The sequence below is a fragment of the Chiloscyllium punctatum genome, chromosome 9 (genome assembly GCF_047496795.1).
Source record: "Chiloscyllium punctatum isolate Juve2018m chromosome 9, sChiPun1.3, whole genome shotgun sequence".
In the NCBI taxonomy this organism is placed as follows: domain Eukaryota; kingdom Metazoa; phylum Chordata; class Chondrichthyes; order Orectolobiformes; family Hemiscylliidae; genus Chiloscyllium; species Chiloscyllium punctatum.
In genome coordinates, this window is record NC_092747.1 from 50,042,594 (window position 1) to 50,063,687 (window position 21,094).

The following is a 21,094-nucleotide window of genomic DNA, read 5'->3' on the forward strand; positions in this document are numbered from 1 at the left end:
TCATTTTACATTCCAAAATCAGGCATGCTGTTTGGATGAAAATTTTTGAAGTGATGGTGTTAGGTAGGCAGGTCTCCAAGAACATAAGGGCTATGTGGTGCTGAAGTCTGCCTACCATTTTTAAAACAAAAACTAATTAAATACCAATTCAAGCTCGTTATTGAGGCAATTATCTTATGATGTGTTCCACTCTGTTGTTTCCTATGTATCTTGCAAAAGCATGCCTGAGAGTGAGTCATGACAGATATGAGGAGGTGATGGAGGCTGTCAGTAGGTCCATGGCTACATTTAGCTGCAGTTCTAGGTGGTGAAAGTGATAACATTTGTCAATGTTTTCACTTCACTTAATTGCTTTGAACCTGACGTAAATTGAGATTGAGAAAGAAACGATAGTGTTGTAAAGAAGTTTAAGGATTCCAGTATAGGGCCAGAAGCATATTCTTCACCATAGTGGTTTGTGCATTCTGTTGGAGGCTTCTCCGAGGGAGAAGGGGACAGAGGAGGGTAGCTATTCAGTGAAAAGGTGCACAGACTATGCAAGGACCTATAGAAATGGCAACAGCAGGCTGGCAAATGTAGAAGATGCTACTCTGCCCATGGTGACCCACCTGCAGATGTCAGAGTTGGTATCTTCACAGATATTATGCCAGGGAAACATTTATATTCCTCTGTGAAATACTGGCTGCAGAAATTATTTCCAATTATTTTAATGGCCACCCTGTTTGTGTGCAAAGTTGGTTTCTGGCAAACTGTAAGCCTGTTTCAGAGGATCAAAATGACCAGTTGTGGTGGGCTTGCTCCAGTGCATGACTTCTAATCAGCATTATGGGGCTCTTCTCCTGCAAAAGAGTCATTGTCATGAATCTTCTGTTAAATAAAGCTTTAATTTGTGTACTTAACATTGACTGTTTTCAAATAACCAATACTTCTTAATGATCTTTTATAAACTAGCAGATCTTGCATTTCAGGCATCCTTCATGGGTACATCAAAACCCCCAGTATCATGCAATGTGGCTTGTCTGCTTCTGTACATGACCCAGATATCTGACGCATACAAGGGCCTCACATACTCAAAATGGTTGTAACTTTACCCTTGCCAATGCCAAAAAGCTATTCAGCCTCTTAAGGGCCCTGCAACCACATCCTTCAGATGACCCTTGGCTGCTGAGCTTCTCTGTTATCCACATCCAGGTTTCTTCATTTAGCTGAGAAGTTTCCTTTTGATATGTTCTAGAGGAGGATTCATAGAGAATTGTCATTAAACTGTGGGCTACTGTTCAATCCAGCACTGTTCAATTATCCTGTCCTCATTATTCCTGGCAGACAACTAGATGATTTCCAGCACTACTGCATCTCTCTTGACTTCCAGTGTCTGTGGAGAGACAGAGTTAAAGCGTACTAGAGGAGTCATTTTGTAAAATCTTCTCATTCAGAAGGGAATGGGCTCAAATATTTATTCTTCCTTGGCAAGGATAATTTATTTTCTTTATTTTTTCATAGAATGTGGGACTAGAAAGTTCAAAATTTGTTGCCTTTCTCTAATTGCCCTGAACGGAGTGGCTTGCTAGGCCATTTCAGAAGGCAGAAAGTAAGGACTGCAGATGCTGGAGATCAGAGCTGAAAAATGTGTTGCTGGAAAAGCGCAGCAGGTCTGGCAGCATCAAAGGAGTAGGAGAATCGACATTTCGGGCATAAGCCCTTCTTCAGGAATGAGGAAGGTGTGCCAAGCAGACTAAGATAAAAGGTAGGGAGGAGGGATTTGAGGGAGGGGCATTGGGAATGCGATAGGTGGAAGGAGGTTAAGGTGAGGGTGATGGGCCAGAGATGGGGTGGGGGCGGAGAGATCAGGAAGAAGATTGCAGGTCAAGAAGGCGGTGCTGAGTCTGAGGGTTGGGATTGAGATAAGGTGGGGGGAGGGGAAATGAGGAAGCTGGAGAAAGCTGCATTCATCCCTTGTGGTTGGAGGGTTCCTAGGTGGAAGATGAGGCACTCTTCCTCCAGGCGTTGTGTGGCCATGGTCTGGCGATGGAGGAGGCCAAGGACCTGCATGTCCTTGGCGGAGTGGGAGGGGTAGTTAAAGTGTTCAGCCACGGGGCAGTTGGGTTGGTTGGTGCGGGTGTCCCAGAAGTGTTCTTTGAAACGTTCTGCAAGTAGGCGGCCTGTCTCCCTAATGTAGAGGAGGCCATATCAGGTACAGAGAATGCAATAAATAATGTGTGTGGATATGTGGAACAGTCCATCTTCCGTAGCTACACTGGCACCACCCCCCACCTTTTCCTCCGCTACATCGATGACTGTATCGGCGCTACCTCGTGCTTCCACGAGGAGGTTGAACAGTTCATCCACTTTACTAACACCTTCCACCCCGACCTCAAATTTACCTGGACCGTCTCAGACTCCTCCCTCCCCTTCCTAGACCTCTCCATTTCTATCTCTGGCGACCGACTCAACACAGACATTTACTATAAATCGAATGACTCCCACAGTTACCTAGATTACACCACCTCCCACCCTGCCCCCTGTAAAAACACCATCTCATTTTCCCAATTCCTTCGCCTCTGCTGCATCTGCTCCCAGGAGGACCAATTCCAATACCAAACAACCCAGATGGCCTCCTTCCTCAAAGACTGCAATTTCCCCTCAGACGTGGTTGATGATGCTCTCCACCGCATCTCATCCACTTCCCGCTCCTCTGTCCTTGAACCCTGCCCCTCCAACCGCCACCAGGACAGAACCCCACTGGTCCTCACCTACCACCCCACCAACCTTCAGATACATCGTATCATCCTTCGTCATTTCCGCCACCTCCAGACAGACCCCACTACCAAGGATATATTTCCCTCCCCTCCCCTATCAGTGTTCCGGAAAGACCACTCCCTCTGTGACTCCCTCATCAGGTCCACACCCCCCACCAACCCAACCTCCACTCTCGGCACCTTCCCCGGCAACCACAAGAAGTGCAAAACTTGTGCCCACACCTCCCCCCTCACTTCCCTCCAAGGCCCCAAGGGATCCTTCCATATCCGTCACAAATTCACCTGCACCTCCACACACATCATTTACTGCATCCACTGCACCCGATGTGGCCTCCTCTATATTGGGGAGACAGGCCGCCTACTTGCGGAACGTTTCAGAGAACACCTCTGGGACACCCGCACCAACCAACCCAACTGCCCCGTGGCTGAACACTTTAACTCCCCCCTCCTACTCTGCCAAGGACATGCAGGTCCTTGGCCTCCTCCATCACCAGACCATGGCAACACGACGCCTGGAGGAAGAGTGCCTCCTCTATCCCTAGGAACCCTCCAACCACACGGGGTGAATGTAGATTTCTCCAGCTTCCTCATTTCCCCTCCCCCCACCTTATCTCAGTCCCAACCCTTGGACTCAGCACCGCCTTCTTGACCTGCAATCTTCTTCCCGACCTCTTCCCCCCCATCCCCTCTCTCTGGCCTATTTTCCTCACCTTAACCTCCTTCCACCGATTGCATTCCCAACGCCCCTCCCCCAAGTTCCTCCCTACCTTTTATCTTCGCCTGCTTGGCACACCTTCCTCATTCCTGATGAAGGGCTTATGCCCGAAACGTCAATTCTCCTGCTTCTTGGATGCTGCCTGACCTGCTGCGCTTTTCCAGCAACACATTTTTCATTTCAGAAGGCAGTCAAAAGTCAACTGCATTGCAGGGAATCAACTGTAAGCCAGATCAGGTAAGGACAGTAGATCTCCTTATCTGAAAGACTAAAGTGAACTGAATTTGTTTTCTGACAGTTGATAATACTTAGATGACTACCATTAAACTGGCTTTCATTCTAAATTTTATTAAATACAAATTTCATCATCTACTATGGTCAGATTTGAACCCATGCCCATAGAACATTAGCTGGAGCTCTGGATTAATGATATAACCTCGACACCAATGCCTCCCAAGCCCATAATGCTGGCACAATAGCAGCAAAATGGAAAAACATGCTCTTATCTGCTGCTACTCCAATTTTTTTATGGCAATAATGTAATCTTTGAATGCAGTTATCCATACAAAAGTGATTTCCCCTGCAGTTGTGACTAAGGAATGGCTTCCAGTTCATGGACTAATGCTTCTCCTGATCAAAAGGCCCAATTGGGCATGGAGCTTCTGTTTGCTCAGGGTTGTCTTCCCATTTAGCTGCCAACCGGCCAGAACTCACTTGGCTGACTGTGATGAAACAGAGTGGGCTGGTTCCATCTCTCTTAGCCCATGGTATGGTGTATAATTCAACCCAATAATTAAATTGTACTAAGATTTCCTTTATGATAGATTTCAGCATTTCCTGTCCATTTATGTCAAGCTAGCTGGTCTGTAGTTCCCAATTCTCCTCCTCCTCCCTTTCATGCATAGCAGTGTTAAACTTGCTGACATCAAATCCACTGGGACTCTTTGTGGAATCTAAGGATTTTGGAAAATCATAACCAGTTCATTTGTTATATCTGGAGTTACCTCTTTTAGAATTCTAGGTCATCAGGTCTTGGGAATTTGTTAGTTTTTAGTTGCTACAGTTTCTCCAGTTTTTTGTTTAGAAACCCCTGATACAGTCATAGAGACGTACAGCATGGAAGCAGACCCTTCAGTCCAACACGTCCATGCTGACCAAATATCCTAACCCGATCTAGTCCCATTTGCCAGCATGTGGCCCACATCTCTCTAAACCCTTCCTAATTATATATCCATCCTAATATATCCTCACCACCCTCTGCGTGAAGTTGTCCCTTCGGTCCCTTTTAAATTTATTTCCCTCTTGCCCTAAACCTATGCCCCTCTGGTTCTGGACTCCCCCAACCTAGCGAAAAGACCTTGTCTATTTATCCTATCCATGCCCCTCATGATTTTATCATCCTTTAAAATTTGTCGAGACGTGCGAGGGAGAAGCAAAGGACTTCTGGGAAGGTGAGTCTAACTGTTTAAAACACTTAGTTCAGGCATCGGGGCCTCCATTTGCCGAGAGGTAAGAGGGAAGAGAAAAAGACTTCTGGGAAGTTTTTAAGTGGGTGAGATCGAAACCCACTGTAGGGCCTCCTCTAACCTTACTAAGAGTTTCTCATTTTTTTTATTTCTCTTCCTTTGTTTATCTGTGTGGGCTCTCAGAGTAGCGGGATATGGATGTTAGGGCAGTTGCATGTTCCTCCTGCAGGATGTGGTGGGTGAGAGACACTTCATGTCTTGACCGACTATATCTGCAGGAAGTGCATGCAATTCCAGCTCCTCGAAAACCGAGTTAGGGAGCTGGAGCTGGAGGAACTACCCATCATTTGGGAGGCTGAGGGGGAAATTTGAAAGGATGTACAGGGAGGTGGTCACTCCCCAGACACAGGATAAGAGCAGCTGGGTTACAGTTAGGGAGAGGAAAGGGAACCAACGTTCAGAGCAGGGATCCCCTGTGGCCTTCCCCTCAGAAATAAGTATACCGTTTTGGATATTGCTGGTGGGGACAGCCTACCAGGGGAAAGCCATAGCATTAGTGGTAGGGAACTCAATAGTTAGACGGATTGACAGGAGATTTTGTGGTCAGAAACGAGACTCCCAGAAGGTTTGCTGCCTCCCCGGTGCCAGGGTCCGGGATGTTGCCGATCGGATTTACAGGATTCTGAAGGGGGAGGGTGAGCAGCCAGAAATCATGGTACATATTGGCACCAATGATATAGCCAGGAAAGGGATGGAGGATCTGAAAAGTGACTACAGATTGAGGTTGGAAGCTGAAGAGCAGGGCAAGTAGAGTAGTGATCTCAGGTTTGCTACCGGTGCCACGATACAGGTGAGGAACAGTCAGCAAATGCAAATTAACACGTGGCTATGAGGCTGGTGCAGGAGGGAGGGCTTCAGATACCTAGACCATTGGGATACTTTCTGGGGAAGGTGGGACCTGTACATGAAAGACGGATTGCACCTGAACTGGTGGGGCACAAATGTCCTGGGTGGGAGATTTGCTCGTGTGCTTCGGGAAGGTTTAAGCTAGTTTGGCAGGGGGTGGGATTCAGAGCCATATGTCTGAGAGGGGGGTAGTTGCAGATGTGGCAGTGACAGGATGTAGTGAATCTATCCGAAAGGTTTCTCACGCGATGAAACAAATGGATCGGTTAAAATGTGTCTGCTTTAAGGCAAGGAGTGTTAGAAACAAGAGTGGTGAACTTAGAGCATGGATCAGTACTTGGGGCTATGATGTTGTGGCCATAACGGAGATGTGGGTTTCACAGGGGCAGGAATGGTTGCTTGATGTTCCAGGGTTTAGAACATTTAAAAAGAACAGGGAGGGTGGAAAAAAGAGGGGGTGTAGCATTACTAATCAGAGTGCATCACAGCTACAGAAACGAAGGTTGTTGAGGAAGGTTTGTCTACTGAGTCAGTATGGGTGGAAATTAGGAACAGCAAGGGAGCAGCCACCTCATTGGGAGTTTTCTACAGACCACCTAATAGTAGAGAGATTGAAGAACTTCTAGGTAGGCAGATTCTGGAAAAATGCAGAAGTTGCAGTGTTATTGTTATGGGTGATTTAAACTTTCCCAATATCGACTGGAACCTCGTAAGTGCAGATGGTTTGGATGGAGCTGTTTTTGTCAGGTGTGTTCAGGAGGGTTTCCTTACTCAGTATGTAGACAGACTGATGAGGGGAGAGGCCATTTTGGATTTGGTGCTCAGCAACGAGCCAGGACAGGTATCAGACCTCATTGTGGGAGAGCACTTTGGTGAAAGTGATCACAACTGCCTCACATTTGGCATAGCCTTGGAGAGGGAAAGGAGCAGTTACCGAGGGAAGATATTTAATTGGGGAAAAGGAAATTATGACGCTATCAGACAGGAGTTGGGGAGTACAGACTGGGAGCAGTTGTTCCACAGAAAGGGCACAGCAGACATGTGGAGAGTATTTAAAGAGCAGTTGTTGCGAGTGATGCACACATTTGTTCCTCTGAGACAGATAAGAAGGGGTAAGATTAAGGAACCTTGGATGATGAGAATATAGGAGCTTCTTGTCGAAAGCAAGAAGGCAGCTTACGTAAGGTGGAGGATGCAAGGATCTAGCACAGCTTTAGAGGATTACAGGCTCGCTAGAATGGAGCTTAGAAATGGACTGAGGAGAGCCAGAAGGGAATACGAAAAAGGCTTGGCAAGAAGGTTTAGGGAGAACCCAAAGGCGTTTTACTCATACGTGAGGAATAAGAGAATGATCAGGGAGAAGTTAGGGCCGATCAGGGATAGTGAAGGGAACCTGTGCATGGAGTCTGAGCAGATAGGAAAGGGACCATGTTGTGAATGAAAACTGAGGAGCTGGGATACAGGCTTGACCAGATCAAGATTGATGGAGTTGATGTGCTGGAAATTTTGGAAAATATTAAGATTGATAAGTCCCCAGGGCCATACCAGATTTATCCTCGGCTACTCCAGGAAATGAGAAAGGAGGTTGCTAAGCCGCTGGCGAGAATCTTTGCCTCCTCACTCTCCACGGGAGTCGTACCGGAGGATTGGAAGGAGGCGAATGTTGTTTCTCTTTTCAAGAAGGGCAATAGGGAAATCCCTGGCAATTACAGACCAGTCAGTCTTACGTCTGTGGTTAGTAAACTTTTGGAATGAATTCTGAGGGATAGGATTTATGACTATTTGGCAAAGCATAGTGTGATTAAAGGCAATCAGCATGGCTTTGTGAGGGGCAGGTCATGCCCCACAAACCTTTATTGAGTTCTTTGAGGAGGTGACAAGACAGGTCGACAAAGGTCGAGTAGTGGATGTGGTGTATATGGACATCAGCAAGGCATTTGATAAGGTTCCCCATTCAGGATGCTCATTCATAAAGTCAGGAAGTATGGGATACAGGGAGATTTGGCTATCTGGATTCAGAATTGGTTGTAGATGGAACATATTCTGCCTGGAGGTCAGTGATGAGTGGGGTCCTGCAGGGCTCTGTTCTTGGGCCTCTGCTCTTTGTAGCTTTTATAAATGACTTGGATGAGGAGATTGAGGGATGGGTTAGTAAATTTGCCGATGACTTCAAGTTTGGAGGTGCCATTGATAGTATAGAGGGCTATTGCAGGCTGCAGCATGACATAGACAGGATGCAGAGCTGGGCTGAGAAATGGCAGATGGAGTTCAACCTGGATAAATACGAAGTGATGCATTTTGGAAGATCGAACTTGAATGCTGAATATAGGATTAAAGACAGGATTCTTGGGCAGCGTGGAGGAACAGAGGGATCTGGGTGTGCAAGTACATAGATCCTTCAAAGTTGTCACCCAAGTGGATAGGGTTGTTAAGAAAGCATATGCTGTTTTGGTTTTCATTAACAGGGAGATCGAGTTTAATGGCCACGAGGTTTTGCTGCAGCTCTACAAGTCCCTGGTGAGACCACAATTGGAATATTGTGTCCAGTTCCGGTCGCCCTAGTATAGGAAAGATAGAGGCTTTGGAGAGGGTGCAAGAAAGGTTTACCAGGATGCTGCCTGGAATGGGGGGCTTGCCTTATGAAGAAAGGTTGAATAAGCTTGGACTTTTCTCTCTGGAGAGAAGGAGGAAGAGAGGAGACCTGATCGAGGTATACAAGATAATGAGTGGAATAGATAGAGTCAATAGTCAGAGACTTTTCCCCAGGGCAGGATTGACTGGTACGAGGAGTCATAGTTTGAAGATATTAGGAGGAAGATATAAAGGAGATATCAGGGGTAGGTTCTTTTCACAGAGAGTTGTGAATGCATGGAATGCGTTGCCAGCTGTGGTGGTGGAAGCAGAGTCATTAAGACATTTGAGCGACTGCTGGACGTGCACATAAATAGCAGTGAGTTGAGGGGTGCGTAGGTTAATATATTTTACATTCGGATTAAACCTCGGCAGAACATAGTGGACCTAAGGGCCTGTTCTGTGCTGTACTTTTCTATGTTCAATGTTCTGTGTTCTAAAACATCACCCCTCAGCCTCTGACGCTCCAGGGAAAACAGCCCCAGCCTATTCAGCCTCTCCCTATAGCTCAAATCCTCCAACCCTGGCAACATCTTTGTGAATCTTTTCTGCACCCTTCAATATCTTCAGTTTCTCGCTTTTATTGGTCACTAAGGTTACTCTCACTTTTATATAATTTGTCTTCTGTGAAGGTAAACACAAAACATTTGTTTAATATCTCTGCCAATTCATCATTCCCCATAATAACTTTCTGTAACTGCCTCTCCAGGACTTTATTCGTTAATGGTCAGAAAGCCAAGAGTATGGATAAATGGTATTTTTTCCAGGGGGAGGGTGAACAGCCAGTTGTCATGGTGCATATTGGCACAAACGATATAGATTAAAAAAATGGGATGAGGTCCTAAGAAGGACCTCCGAAGTAGTAATCGCAGGATTGCTACCAGTGCCATACGCTAGTCAGAGTAGGAATGATAGAATAAGCAGGATGAATGCGTAGCTTGAGAGATGGTGCAGGAGGGAGGAGTTCAGATTTTTCAGACATTGGAACCAGTTATGGAGGAGGTGGGACTGTTACAAATTGAACAGTCTCCACCTGGTCCAGACTGGAACCAATGTCCTTGGAGGTGCTTTTGCTAACGTTGTTGGGGAGGGTTTAAACTAATGTGGCAGGGGATTGGGAACCAAATAAGGTTAGAGGACAGTAAGGGACTAAAGTCTGTAAGGAACTAGATAATAAACTCAGTGCGACTAAGGGGAAGAGGTGGCAGGGAGAAGATGATGAAAGCAAAAGGACTGGTGGTCTGAGGTGCATTTGTTTTAATGCAAGAAGTAGAGTAGTTAAGGCTCTAGATTAGGGCTTAGATTAGTACCTGGGAGCATGATGTTATTGCTGTTGCTGAGACTTGGCTGAGAGAAGGACACGATTAGCAGCTAAACATCCCAGAATATTTAATGCTCCAGGCAGGATAGAGAGGGAGGTAAAAGGGATGGAGGAGATTGCATTTGTGGTCAAAGAAAATATCCTTGTTGTGCTGAAGGAGGGTACTATGGAAGACTTGATCAGTGTGGTAATATGGGTAGAGCTCAGAAATAGGAAGGATGCGGTACTAATGTTGGGGCTGTATTACAGGCCTCCCAACAGCGAATGTGAGATAGAGGTGCAAATATGTAAACAGATCATGTAAAGAGTTAGGAGCAACAGGGTGGTAGTGATAGGAGATTTTAATTTTCCCAACATTGACTGGAATTCACTTAGTGTTAGAGACTGGTTGGAGCAGAATTTGTAAGGAGCATCCAGGAGGGTTTTCTAGAGCAGTGTGTAAATAGTCCAACTCGGGAAGGGGCCATACTGATATTGGGAAATGAGCCCGGCCAGGTGGTTGATGTTTCAGTAGGGGGTTACTTTGGGAATAATGATCACTAATCCATAAGTTTGAGAATGCTCATGGACAAAGACAAGAATGATCCTAAAGTAAGAATGCTAAATTGGGGGAAGGTCAACTATACCAAAATTCAGCAGGATCTGGGGAATGTAGCTTGGGAGCAACTGTTTGTGAAGGTAAATCCATATTCGATATGTGGGAGGCTTTTAAAGAGAGGCTGATTAGAGTTCAGGAAAGGTATGTTCTTGTGAAAATGAGGGATCAAATTGGCAAGGTTAGGGAACCATGGGTGACAGATGAAATTGTGAGACTAGCTAAGAGGAAAAAAGGATGCGTACATAAGGTCTAGGCTACTGAAGACAGACAATGCTTTGGTCCTACATTCCCAATATTCTTCCAATCTGAAATGAGGAATTAAGAGGGCTAAAAGGAGTCATGAGATATCTTTAGCAAACAGGGTTAAGGAAAATCCTTTTTTTTTCATATAAGGAGCAAGAGGGTAACTAGAGAAAGGGTTGGCTCACTCAAGGACAAAGGAGGAAAGTTACGTGTGGAGTCAGAGAAAATGGGTAAGATTCTTAACGAGTACTTTGCATCGGTATTCATTGAGGAGAGGGACATGACGGATGTTGAGGTTAGGGTCTTTGAGTACTCTAGGTCAAGTCAGCATAAGGAAAGAGGAAGTTTTGGGTTTTCTAAAAGGCATTAAAGGTAGACAATTCCCCAGGTCCAGATGGGATCTACCCCAGGTTACTGAGTGAAGTGAGAGAGGAAATCGCTGGGGCTTTAACAGATATCTGTGCAGTATCTTTGAACATGGGTGAGGTCCCGGAGGACTGGAGAATTGTTAATGTTGTCCCCTTGTTTAAGAAGGGTAGCAGAGATACTCCAGGTAATTATAGACTGGTGAGCCTGATGTCAGTGGTAGGGAAGCTGCTGGAGAAGATACTGAGGGATAGAATCTATTCCCATTTGGAAGAAAATGGGCTAATCAGTAATGGGCAGCATGGTTTTGAGAGGGGAAGGTCATGTCTTACAAACCTAATAGAATCCTTTGAGGAGGTGACAAAGTTTACTGATGGGGGAAGAGCTGTTGACGTCATATATTGGTACTTTGGTCAGGCGTTTGATGAGGTTCCCCATGGTAAGGCTGATGGAGAAGGTGAAGTCACAAGGGGTCCAGGGTGTTCTAGCTAAATGGATAGAGAAATGGCTGGGCAACAGGATACAGTGGTAGTGGAAGGGAGTTTCTCAAAATGGAGACCTGTGACTAGTGGTGTCCCACAGGGATCTGTGTTGGGACCACTGTTGGTTGTGATATATAAATGATTTGGAGGAAGGCATCAGTTGTCTGATTAACAAGTTTGAAGATTTGTGGATTTGTAGATAGCGAAGGGGACTGTCAAAGAACACAGCAGAATATAGGTAGATTAGAGAGATGGGCAGAGAAATGGCAGATGGAGTTCAATCCGGGCAAATGCGAGGTGATGCATTTTGGAAGATTCACTTCAAGAGCGAACTATACAGTATATAGAAAAATCCTGGGGAGTATTGACATAGAGAGATCTGGGTGTTCAGGTCCATTGTTCCCTGAAGGTGGCAACACAGGTCAGTAGTGTAGTCAAGAAAGCATACGGCATGTATTGCATACAAGAGTTGGCTGGTCATGTTACAGTTGTATAGATCTTTGGTTTGGCCATATTTGGAATACTGTGTATAGTTCTGGTTGCTTCCATACCAAAAGGATATGGATGCTCTGGAGAGGGTACAGAGGAGGTTCACCAGGATGTTGTCTGGTATGGAGGATGCTAGATACGAAGAGAGGGTGAATAGATTAGGAATATTTTCATTAGAAAGATGGAGGTTAATAGGGACCTGATTGAGATCTACAAAATCATGAGGTGTATAGACAAGGTGGAAAGCAAGAAGCTTTTTTCCCCCCCAGAGTGCGGAACTCAATTACTAGGGGTCACCAGTTCAAGGTGAGAGGGGAAAGATTATGGGGAGATAGGCATGGAAGGTTCTTTATGCAGAGGATGGTGGGGTCCTGGAACACGTTGCCAGCGGAGGTGGTAGAGACAGGAACGATAGCGTCATTTAAGATGTATCTAGACAGATACATGAATGGGCAGGGAGCAAAGGGATACAGATCGTTAGAAAATAGGCGGCAGGTTTAGATACAGGATCTGGATCGGTGCAGGCTTGGAGGGCTGAAGGACCTGTTCCTATGCTGTAATTTTCTTTGTTCTGGTTTTCAAATTGGCAACCTTTAACAAATGGATCATTGCTGCAGCGTCAGCTAATTAATGACTCAATTAAAGAGGTAACAGGAACAAGCTTGCTGATGGCACAAAGGACAGGAGAATACAGAGGATACAAAGAGTTATAAACATTGAATGGGCAGCTAGGTATCAGATAGATTACAACATATTGAAGTGTGAGGTTATTCACTTTAGAGATTCAAAGAGAACAGAATATTTTTTAAACTGCATGAAATCTTCCAGTATCGATATTAAGAGTACACTTGGCTGTACTCTTACAAGAAGCTTAAAGTTGATATGCCAGTACAACAAGCGATTAAGAAGGCATCTGTCATTTTTGGCTTTTATTGAGGTGGGACTAGAATAGAAAAACAAAGAAATTTTGCTACTACTATATGGAATTTTGATGAGATCATAACTGGACTGTCCCTTTCCAGGAAATTATATATTTACTTGTTAGAGGTAATGCAGTAAAGACTTATTAAACTGATTCATGGGATGAAAGGGTATCCCCGTGGTGAAAGACTGAGTAAGTTGGGATTCTAACACTGGGTGTTGGAAGAAGCATCTTATTGAAGCATACAAGGTTTTGAATAGCCTGGCGCCAGCCCAGATGAAAACAAAGAATATGGGTAATGGGACGTGTCCTGGTCAGATATCACTTTTTCAGATTTATCTTCCACATAAACCAAAACCCTTCTCCCTTTCCTGGGAGAAAAAGTTTCCAAAGTTAACAAATGATAGGTGGAGAAACATAACTGAAATTTTATTGAATTACACATCAGTGAAATAAGCCTCAGGTGACTGACTGTGTGGAGTTTGCACATTCTCCCCGTGTCTGCGTGGGTTTCCTCCGGGTGCTCCAGTTTCCTCCCACAGTCCAAAAATGTGCAGGTCCAGTAAATTGGCCATGCTAAATTACCTGTAGTGTTAGGTGAAGGGGTAAGTATAGGGGCATGGGTGGGTTGCACTTTGGCGGGTCGGTGTGGACTTGTTGGGCCGTAGGGCCTGTTTCCACACTGTAAGTAATCTTTTAAAAAAAAGAAAACACGTTATCTAGAAAATGATAGTGTAACATTAAATTTCACACAGATCACAAGTTACCCCAAATCTTTAAATTTGAAATTGCCCAATGTATACTCCTGTTTAGACTCTTAATCTAAGAGGACTATTGACATATATAGCAACCCTGGTCTAAATATCACTTGCTTTCCATCAAACAACATTCACTACTACATTATACTATTTTTCCCTATACCAAATGTGTATTCTTAAAACCACTGCCTTCTTAACTGTATGACTTCACATTTTGCCAATAAGTTAATTTTGCTGTACTTTTCCAAAGCCATTCAAACTTCTGTGCTAGCCTTGGTAGGGTGGAAGCTCCAGCAACACCATTGGGTGTTTCCTTTACAGGATGGGAACCATGAGGTGCCTCTATTGTGAGGCATCCTCTGAAAAGCTTTTGAACCTAATGAAATGAACAGTGGCCATGGTTGCAACCCATTCCCATGGAAAGCAAACCTTTCTACAGAATGGCCTTTGGCTGAAACTCCAGCCCTCTGATCAATCATTATCCAGTGGAGGGTGAGAACAAAAGGCCTTTTTGGTCCCTCTTTACGGGCTACCTATCCATATACTATCAAGCTCCTACCAGGTTTGACCCTTAATGGTGAACCATGTCCCTTGTCTTCTTACAAATAAGAAGTTATTTATTCAAACTGGCCAGTGCAGTTGAGTGGCTAGCCTGTACCAGCAATAATCTGCCTCCATAAAGATGGAGTCCTGGTTCCAACTACTACATCCCTGCAGGACTGGGAATATTTCACCCTCCATGTGGCTTGCACCCCTAATTTGACATTGGAGAATTAGATGCTACATCTTAAGTTGAATATTGTTTCCTCACACTTCCAAAAACATTGCATTTCACAAAAAAAATCAATAGCAAAAAAAGAAATGTGGAATTATTCAAGAAAAGGAGACTATGCTGCAAACACTTTTGTAGTGAAACACCATTAGGAACATTTCTCTTTCCACACTCTTCATACCTTTGTGGCATTGAGTTAATTTTATGTGAATGTAAAGCCACAAATTCAAAACTTTAGTAGAATTCTTAATCTGCTGAGGGCAATGTGCTGCATGATTGTAAAGCAGCATTTTGTCTCCATCGAAGGATAAATTAATTGTGCCATATAACAATGACCTTTTATTAAGAGGGGTATTTATTTATTTAGAGTTGTACTTGAGATTAGTCTAGTTGCATTATCTAGCAAAAAAGAAAACTTTGATGCCCCGGTGAACTACTCATTTCATTCCTGCTTGTCACTTGTGAAAAAAGGAAACAAATCAGTAAAACGTGGAAATGAGAGAACTGAGCCAACTCCTCTTGAATGCCTTAACGTGGAACTCCAGTTTGGACCAGTACTGTCATTTGCAATTTTTACTGGCTTTTACTTTTTTTTTCTGGTGCTGTCACCTTTACAGTTGATGTGAAAAATCTGGATAATCTTGAAGCTCTAAACTGTGTAATATTGTGGGTCAATCTTGGTGATACTCAAAATATTCTGCTTTAACTGTTTAACTCTAACTTTATTCATTAGTCTGAGTGTTTAAAACCACATTTTGTTTCAATTGCAGAGAATTAAAACGAGATCCACAACTGTCCAATAGATGCCCCTTTGCCGATCACTCTGTCAACGATGAGCTGGAAGATGTCTCAGGAATATTGCAATCCTCAGCAAATGTTCTTGGTAAAGCTATTTTCTTACACAATATAGAAATTTAAAAAGAGTCTGTTTTAGCTTAGAAATAATTCCTGTAGGTCAGAAATTGCATAGGTGTCATATTGATTCTGTTCAATACAGTAATTGAAATTTCTCTTTGTAAATATTTTGATACAAGAATTTCGGAGTCAGAGCTGTACATCAGGGAAACAGACACTTCGATCCAACTCATCCATGCCAACAAGATATCCTAAATAAATCTAGTCCAATTTGCCACCGTTTGGCCCTTGTCCCCCTAAACCCTTGCTATTCATAGACTAATCCAGATGCCTTTTAAATCAGTATTTGTACCAGCCTCCACCTCCTCTGGCAACTCAATCCATACATGCACCACCTTTTGTGAGAAAAAGTTGCCCCTCAAGTCTCTTTGAAATCTTTCCCCTCTCACCTTTAAAGCTATGCCCTCTAGTTTTGGACTCCTTCACCCGGAGGAAAACACTTTGGATATTTACCCGATCCATACCCCTTATGATTTTATGAACTTCTATAAGGTCACTCCTAAGCTTCTGAAGCTCCATGAAAATAGCCCCAGCCTATAGCTCAAACCCTCCAACCCTGGCAACATCCATGTCAATCTTCTCTCAACCCTTTCAAGTTCCATAACATCCTTCCTCTAGCTGGGAGCTGCAACATGACCTCCCAACTCCTATAGTCATTGCACTGACCAATAAAGACAAACTTATCAAATGCCTTCTTCACTATCCTGTCTACCTATGATTCTACTTTCAAGGAACTATGAACCTGCACTCCAAGGTTTCTTTAGTCAGCAACACTCCCCAGGACCTTACCATTAAGTGTATAAGTCCTGCCTTGATTCGTCTTTCCAAAATGTAGCACCTCACATTTATCTAAATTAAACTCTTCTGCCACTCCTTAGCCCATTGACCCATCTGATCAAGATCCCATTGTGCTCTGAGGTAACCTTCTTCACTATCCACTATACCTCCAATTTTGGTGTCATCAGCAAACTTACTAACCACACCTCCTACGTTCACATCCAAATCATTTATAAAAATGGCAAAAATCAGTGGACCCAGCACCGATCCTTGTGACATACCATTTGTCACAGATCTCCAGTCTAAAAGCACCCCTCCACTATCATTCTCTGTCTTCTACCTTGGAGCCACTTCTGTACGCACATGACTAGTTCTCCCCGTAATCCAAGTGATCTAATTGTACTCACTAGTCCACCATGAGGAACCTTATTGACATCATCTTGAAGTCCATATAGGTCACTTCAACAGTCCTGCCCGCATCAATTCTCTTTGTTACTTCTTCAAAATAATTTCAATCAAATTAGTGAGACACGATTCCCCACGCAAAAAGCCATGATGACTATCCCAAATCAGTCCTTGCCTTTCCAAGTACATGTAAATCCTGTCCATAGGATTCCCTCCAACAACTTGCCCACCAAGGTAAGGGGTAAATGTAGATGTAGGGGTATGGGTGGGTTACGCTTCGGCGGGGCGGTGTGGACTTGTTGGGCCGAAGGGCCTGTTTCCACACTGTAAGTAATCTAATCTAATCTAATCTAATCTAAACCACTGACGTCAGACTCACTGGTCTATAGTTCCCTGGCTTTTCCTTACCACCTTTTTTAAAGCGCGGCATCATGTGTAACCCACCTCCAGTCTTCTGGCACCTCACCTGTGGCTATTGCTTATATACATATCTCAGCAAGGGGCTCAGCCATCACTTCCCTAACTTCCCACAGAGTTCTAGGACACACCTGATCAGGCCCCAGGATTCTATCCACCTTTTAAGCATTTTAAGGCATTCAGCATTACCTCCTGTGAAATATGGACATTTTTCAAGATGTCGCTCTTTATTTCCCCACGTTCTCAATTATCCATATCCTTCTCCACAGTAAACATTAATGCAAAATACTTCAGTTCCTAACATAAGCAGCCTTGCTGATCTTTAAGTGACCCTATTCTCTCCGAAGTTACCTTTTTGTACTTAATGTATTTAATGAATCCCTTTAGATTCTCCTTAATCCTATTTGCCAAAGCTATCTCGTGTCCCTTTTTTGCTCTCTTGATTTGCATCTTAAGTACACTACTACTGCTTTGTACTTTTCCAGGGATTCACTCGAATCCCTTTACCTGTGAGTATTCAGCCCAATCAACATTTGGAAGTTCTTGCCGAATGCCATCAAAATTAGCATTCCTCCAATTTAGAACTTAACTTTTAGGTCTGGTCTATCCTTTTCCATCACTATTTTAAAACTATTAGAATTATGGTCACTAACCTAAAAGTGCTTCTCCTCTGACACCTCAGTCACCTGCCCAGCTTATGCAGCTTTGAAGATTATAGATTTGATGGTGATTTATTATTCTGAACTGCTTCCCATGTTATGCCTTTGAAATGGCTCCAAATTCAAAAAGCAATTTGTCTTGGTTACTCTCCATGTACTTCAATTTATTTTATAAGATGTACTTCATTGAATTTTATGAAGCAGGTCATGTTCAGTTATTGGCAAACCGGCAAATACAGAAAGGACCTCTTAAGATCATACTCAACTTGTGAAACAACTACATATTCTTAAAGGGGATTTGTTCTTTTATGTCTCAGTCAGGGGGTCAGTGTGCCTTCTAAGAGACATGCTCATGTTAGATCATATGCAATGATAGTGATGACCAGGCTACGAAGGTAAAGTATACCATCTCACTTGACCTGTTGTGTTTTTGTATTTTTCTACATAATCTATTAACAAACAGCTAAATGGCCCTCAAAACCTGGCAAAACCTGTTGAGGTTTTCTTATCACCTGACATGTGATATGCTTAATAGAACTGCACTGTGTTTTTATGAAGTCTCACCTGCCAACTTTTAAGAGAATAATCTTTCTAAGAGCTTCAAGATGGTTTCAGCTTCTAATGCCATATCCAAAAATGACTTTGCTTGCAGCTTAAAAAACAATATAAAAACAATGGACAGCATGGTGACTCAATAGTTAGCACTGTTGCCTCAGTGCCAAGGACCTGGGTTCAATTTCACCCTTAGGCAACTATTTGTTTGGAGTTTGCACATTCACCTGGTGTTTGTGTGGGTTGCCTTTGGGTGCTCTGTTTTCCTCCCACAGTCCAAAGATGTGCAGGTTAGGTGGATTGGATATGTTAAATTGGCCATAGTGTCCAGGAATATGTAGGTTAGGTGGATGACTTATGGGAAATGCAGGGTCGTAGGGTACGGGTCTGGTTGGGACGTCCTTTGGACAGTCGGTGTGGACTCAATGGGCCAAATGGCCTCCTTCCACACTGTAGGGATTTTATAAATGTAGGTTTGCCCAGGTTGTTTCCTTAAGTTCCAGAAACTTTCATGGTATGCTTCAGGCACTAACTATATGCAGACAATATATCTTTCTTTGTGTGTTAGATTTCCAAGAATCCTCTTTTTATTGTGAAGCTTAAATTTTCTGTGCTTTGGTCATCTTACTCTGCATTAACAATGCCCAGTCATCATCTATCCGATTCCTTTGTCTAGTCATTTCTCAAATGACAAAGAGACATCCATAACCTTTTCTTCAAGTTTTTGTTGACCTGTGCAAACTTAAGCTTTTCCTTATTGGACTTTAAATAATGAACCACATGCGTACCAATATCCTGGGTGGGGGGGAGGAATTTGCTAATGCTCTTTGGGTGAGTTTAAACTAATTCAACAGGGGCATGGGAACTGAAATTGTATTTCGAGTGTACAGGAAGATGAGAGTAGTGAAGTCAGAACTGAAAGATTTCAAGATTGCAAGAAGGTGCCAGCAGGCAAGACGTTGGTTTAAAGTGTGTCTACTTCAACACCAGGAGCATCCAGAATAAGGTGGTGAACTTGCAGCATGAGTTGGTACCTGGGATTTCAATGTTGGTGGCCATTTCAGAGACATGGGTAGAGCAGGGACAGGAATGGTTATTGCAGGTTCTGGGATTTAGATGTTTCAGTAAGAACAGAGAAAATGGGAGAAGAGGGGGTGGTGTGGCATTGTTGGTCAAGGACAGTATTATGGTTGCAGAAAGGACGTTTGAAGACTTGTCTACTGAGGTAGAATGGGCTAAGATTAGAAAGTAGAGGTTACCCTGTTGGGAGCTTTCTATAGGCCTCCAAATAGTTCCAGAGGTGTAGAGGATAGAATAGCAAAGATGATTCTCGATAGGAGCGAGAGTAACAGGGTAGTTGTTATGGGGGGCTTTAACTTTCCAACTATTGACTGGGAATACTATAGTTCAAGTGCTTTAGATGGGTCAGTTTTTATCCAATGTCTCCAGGAGGGATTCCTGACACAGTATGTAGACAGGTCAACAAGGACGAGGCCACATTAGATTTGGTATTGGATAATCAACCAAGCCAGGTGTTACATTTGGAGGTAGTTGAGCACTTTGGTGACCACAATTCAGTTATGTTTACTTTAGTGATGGAAAGGGATAGGTGTATACCGCAGGGCAAGAGTTATAACTGTGGGAAAGGCAATTAGAATAAGACCATAAGACCATACAATGTCATTTCATAATTTATTGTCCTCTCTCACCTGAATTTAATAGTAACATCATCTCTTTATCACACCCCTGCCCTCTATTTTTCTTCCTTTCTCTCTGGGGAAACAGGCCCTTCGGCCCAACAAGTCCATACCGACCCACCGAAGCGCAACCCACCCATACCCCTACGTTTACCCCTTACCAGACACTACGGGCAATTTTAGCATGGCCAATTCACCTTACCTGCACATCTTTGGACTGTGGGAGGAAACCGGAGCACCCGGAGGAAACCCACGCAGACACGGGGAGAACGTGCAAACTCCACACAGTCAGTCGCCTGAGGCGGGAATTGAACCCGGGTCTCTGGCACTGTGAGGCAGCAGTGCTAACCACTGTGATTAGGCAAGATTTAAGGTGCCTAGGATGGGGAAGGAAACTGCAGGGGACAATTGAAATATGGAGCTTATTCAAGGACTAGCTATTGCGGGTCCTTGATAAGTATGTACCAGTCAGGCAAGGAGGAAGTTGTCAAGTGAGATTTTCTAAGGAAGTTGAATCTCTTGTCAAGAGGAAGATGGCGGCTTATGTTGAGATGTGATGGCTCAGTTAGGATGCTTGAGTGTTACAAGTTAGCTTGGAAAGACCTAAAGAGAGAGCTAAGAAGAGCCAAGAGAAGTCATTGGCAGATAGGATCAAGGAAAACCCTAAGGCTTTCTATAGCTATATCAGGAATAAAAGAACGACTAGGGTAAGATTAGGTGCAATCAAGGATAGCAGTGGGAAGTTGTGCGTGGAGTCAGAGGAAATAGGGGAAGTGCTAAATGAATACTTTTTGTCAGTATTCACACTGGAGAAAGACAATGTGGTTGAGGAGAATGCTGAGGTGCAGACTACTAGACTCGATGGGATTGAGGTTCACAAGGAGTTGTTATCTATTTTTACACCTTCCAGAATTGCTAAGTCCCCTGTGGAGGATGGGATTAATCCTCTGATTCTCTGGGAAGCCAAGGAGGAGATGGCCGAGCCTGTGGCTTTGCTCTTTATGTTGTCATTGTCTACAGGAATTGTGCCAGAAGCCTGGAGGATAGCAAATGTTCCCTCATTCAAGAAGGGGAGTAGCGACAACCCTGGAAATTATAGACCTGTGAGCCTTACTTCAGTTGTGGGTAAAGTGTTAGAAAGGGTTATAAGAGAGGATTTATAATCATCTATAAGTTTCTCTTTTCTTGTCTTTTTCTTCCCTTTGGAGAAACTGGAGTTGAACTTCCATTCACTCCTCAACCTCAAC

At 43.8% G+C, this 21,094-nt stretch overlaps 1 protein-coding gene across 2 annotated transcripts in view; it reads left to right on the forward strand.

Moving 5' to 3' along the window:
- gucy1a2 (guanylate cyclase 1, soluble, alpha 2) overlaps positions 1-21,094 on the forward strand; it is a 247,604-nt gene that overhangs the window by 67,782 nt on the left and 158,728 nt on the right. For both annotated transcript variants that reach the window (XM_072577490.1, XM_072577491.1), the window contains one exon: positions 15,196-15,308. In XM_072577490.1, coding sequence (XP_072433591.1) covers positions 15,196-15,308 — 113 coding nt within the window. The remainder of the gene's footprint in view (positions 1-15,195; positions 15,309-21,094) is intronic.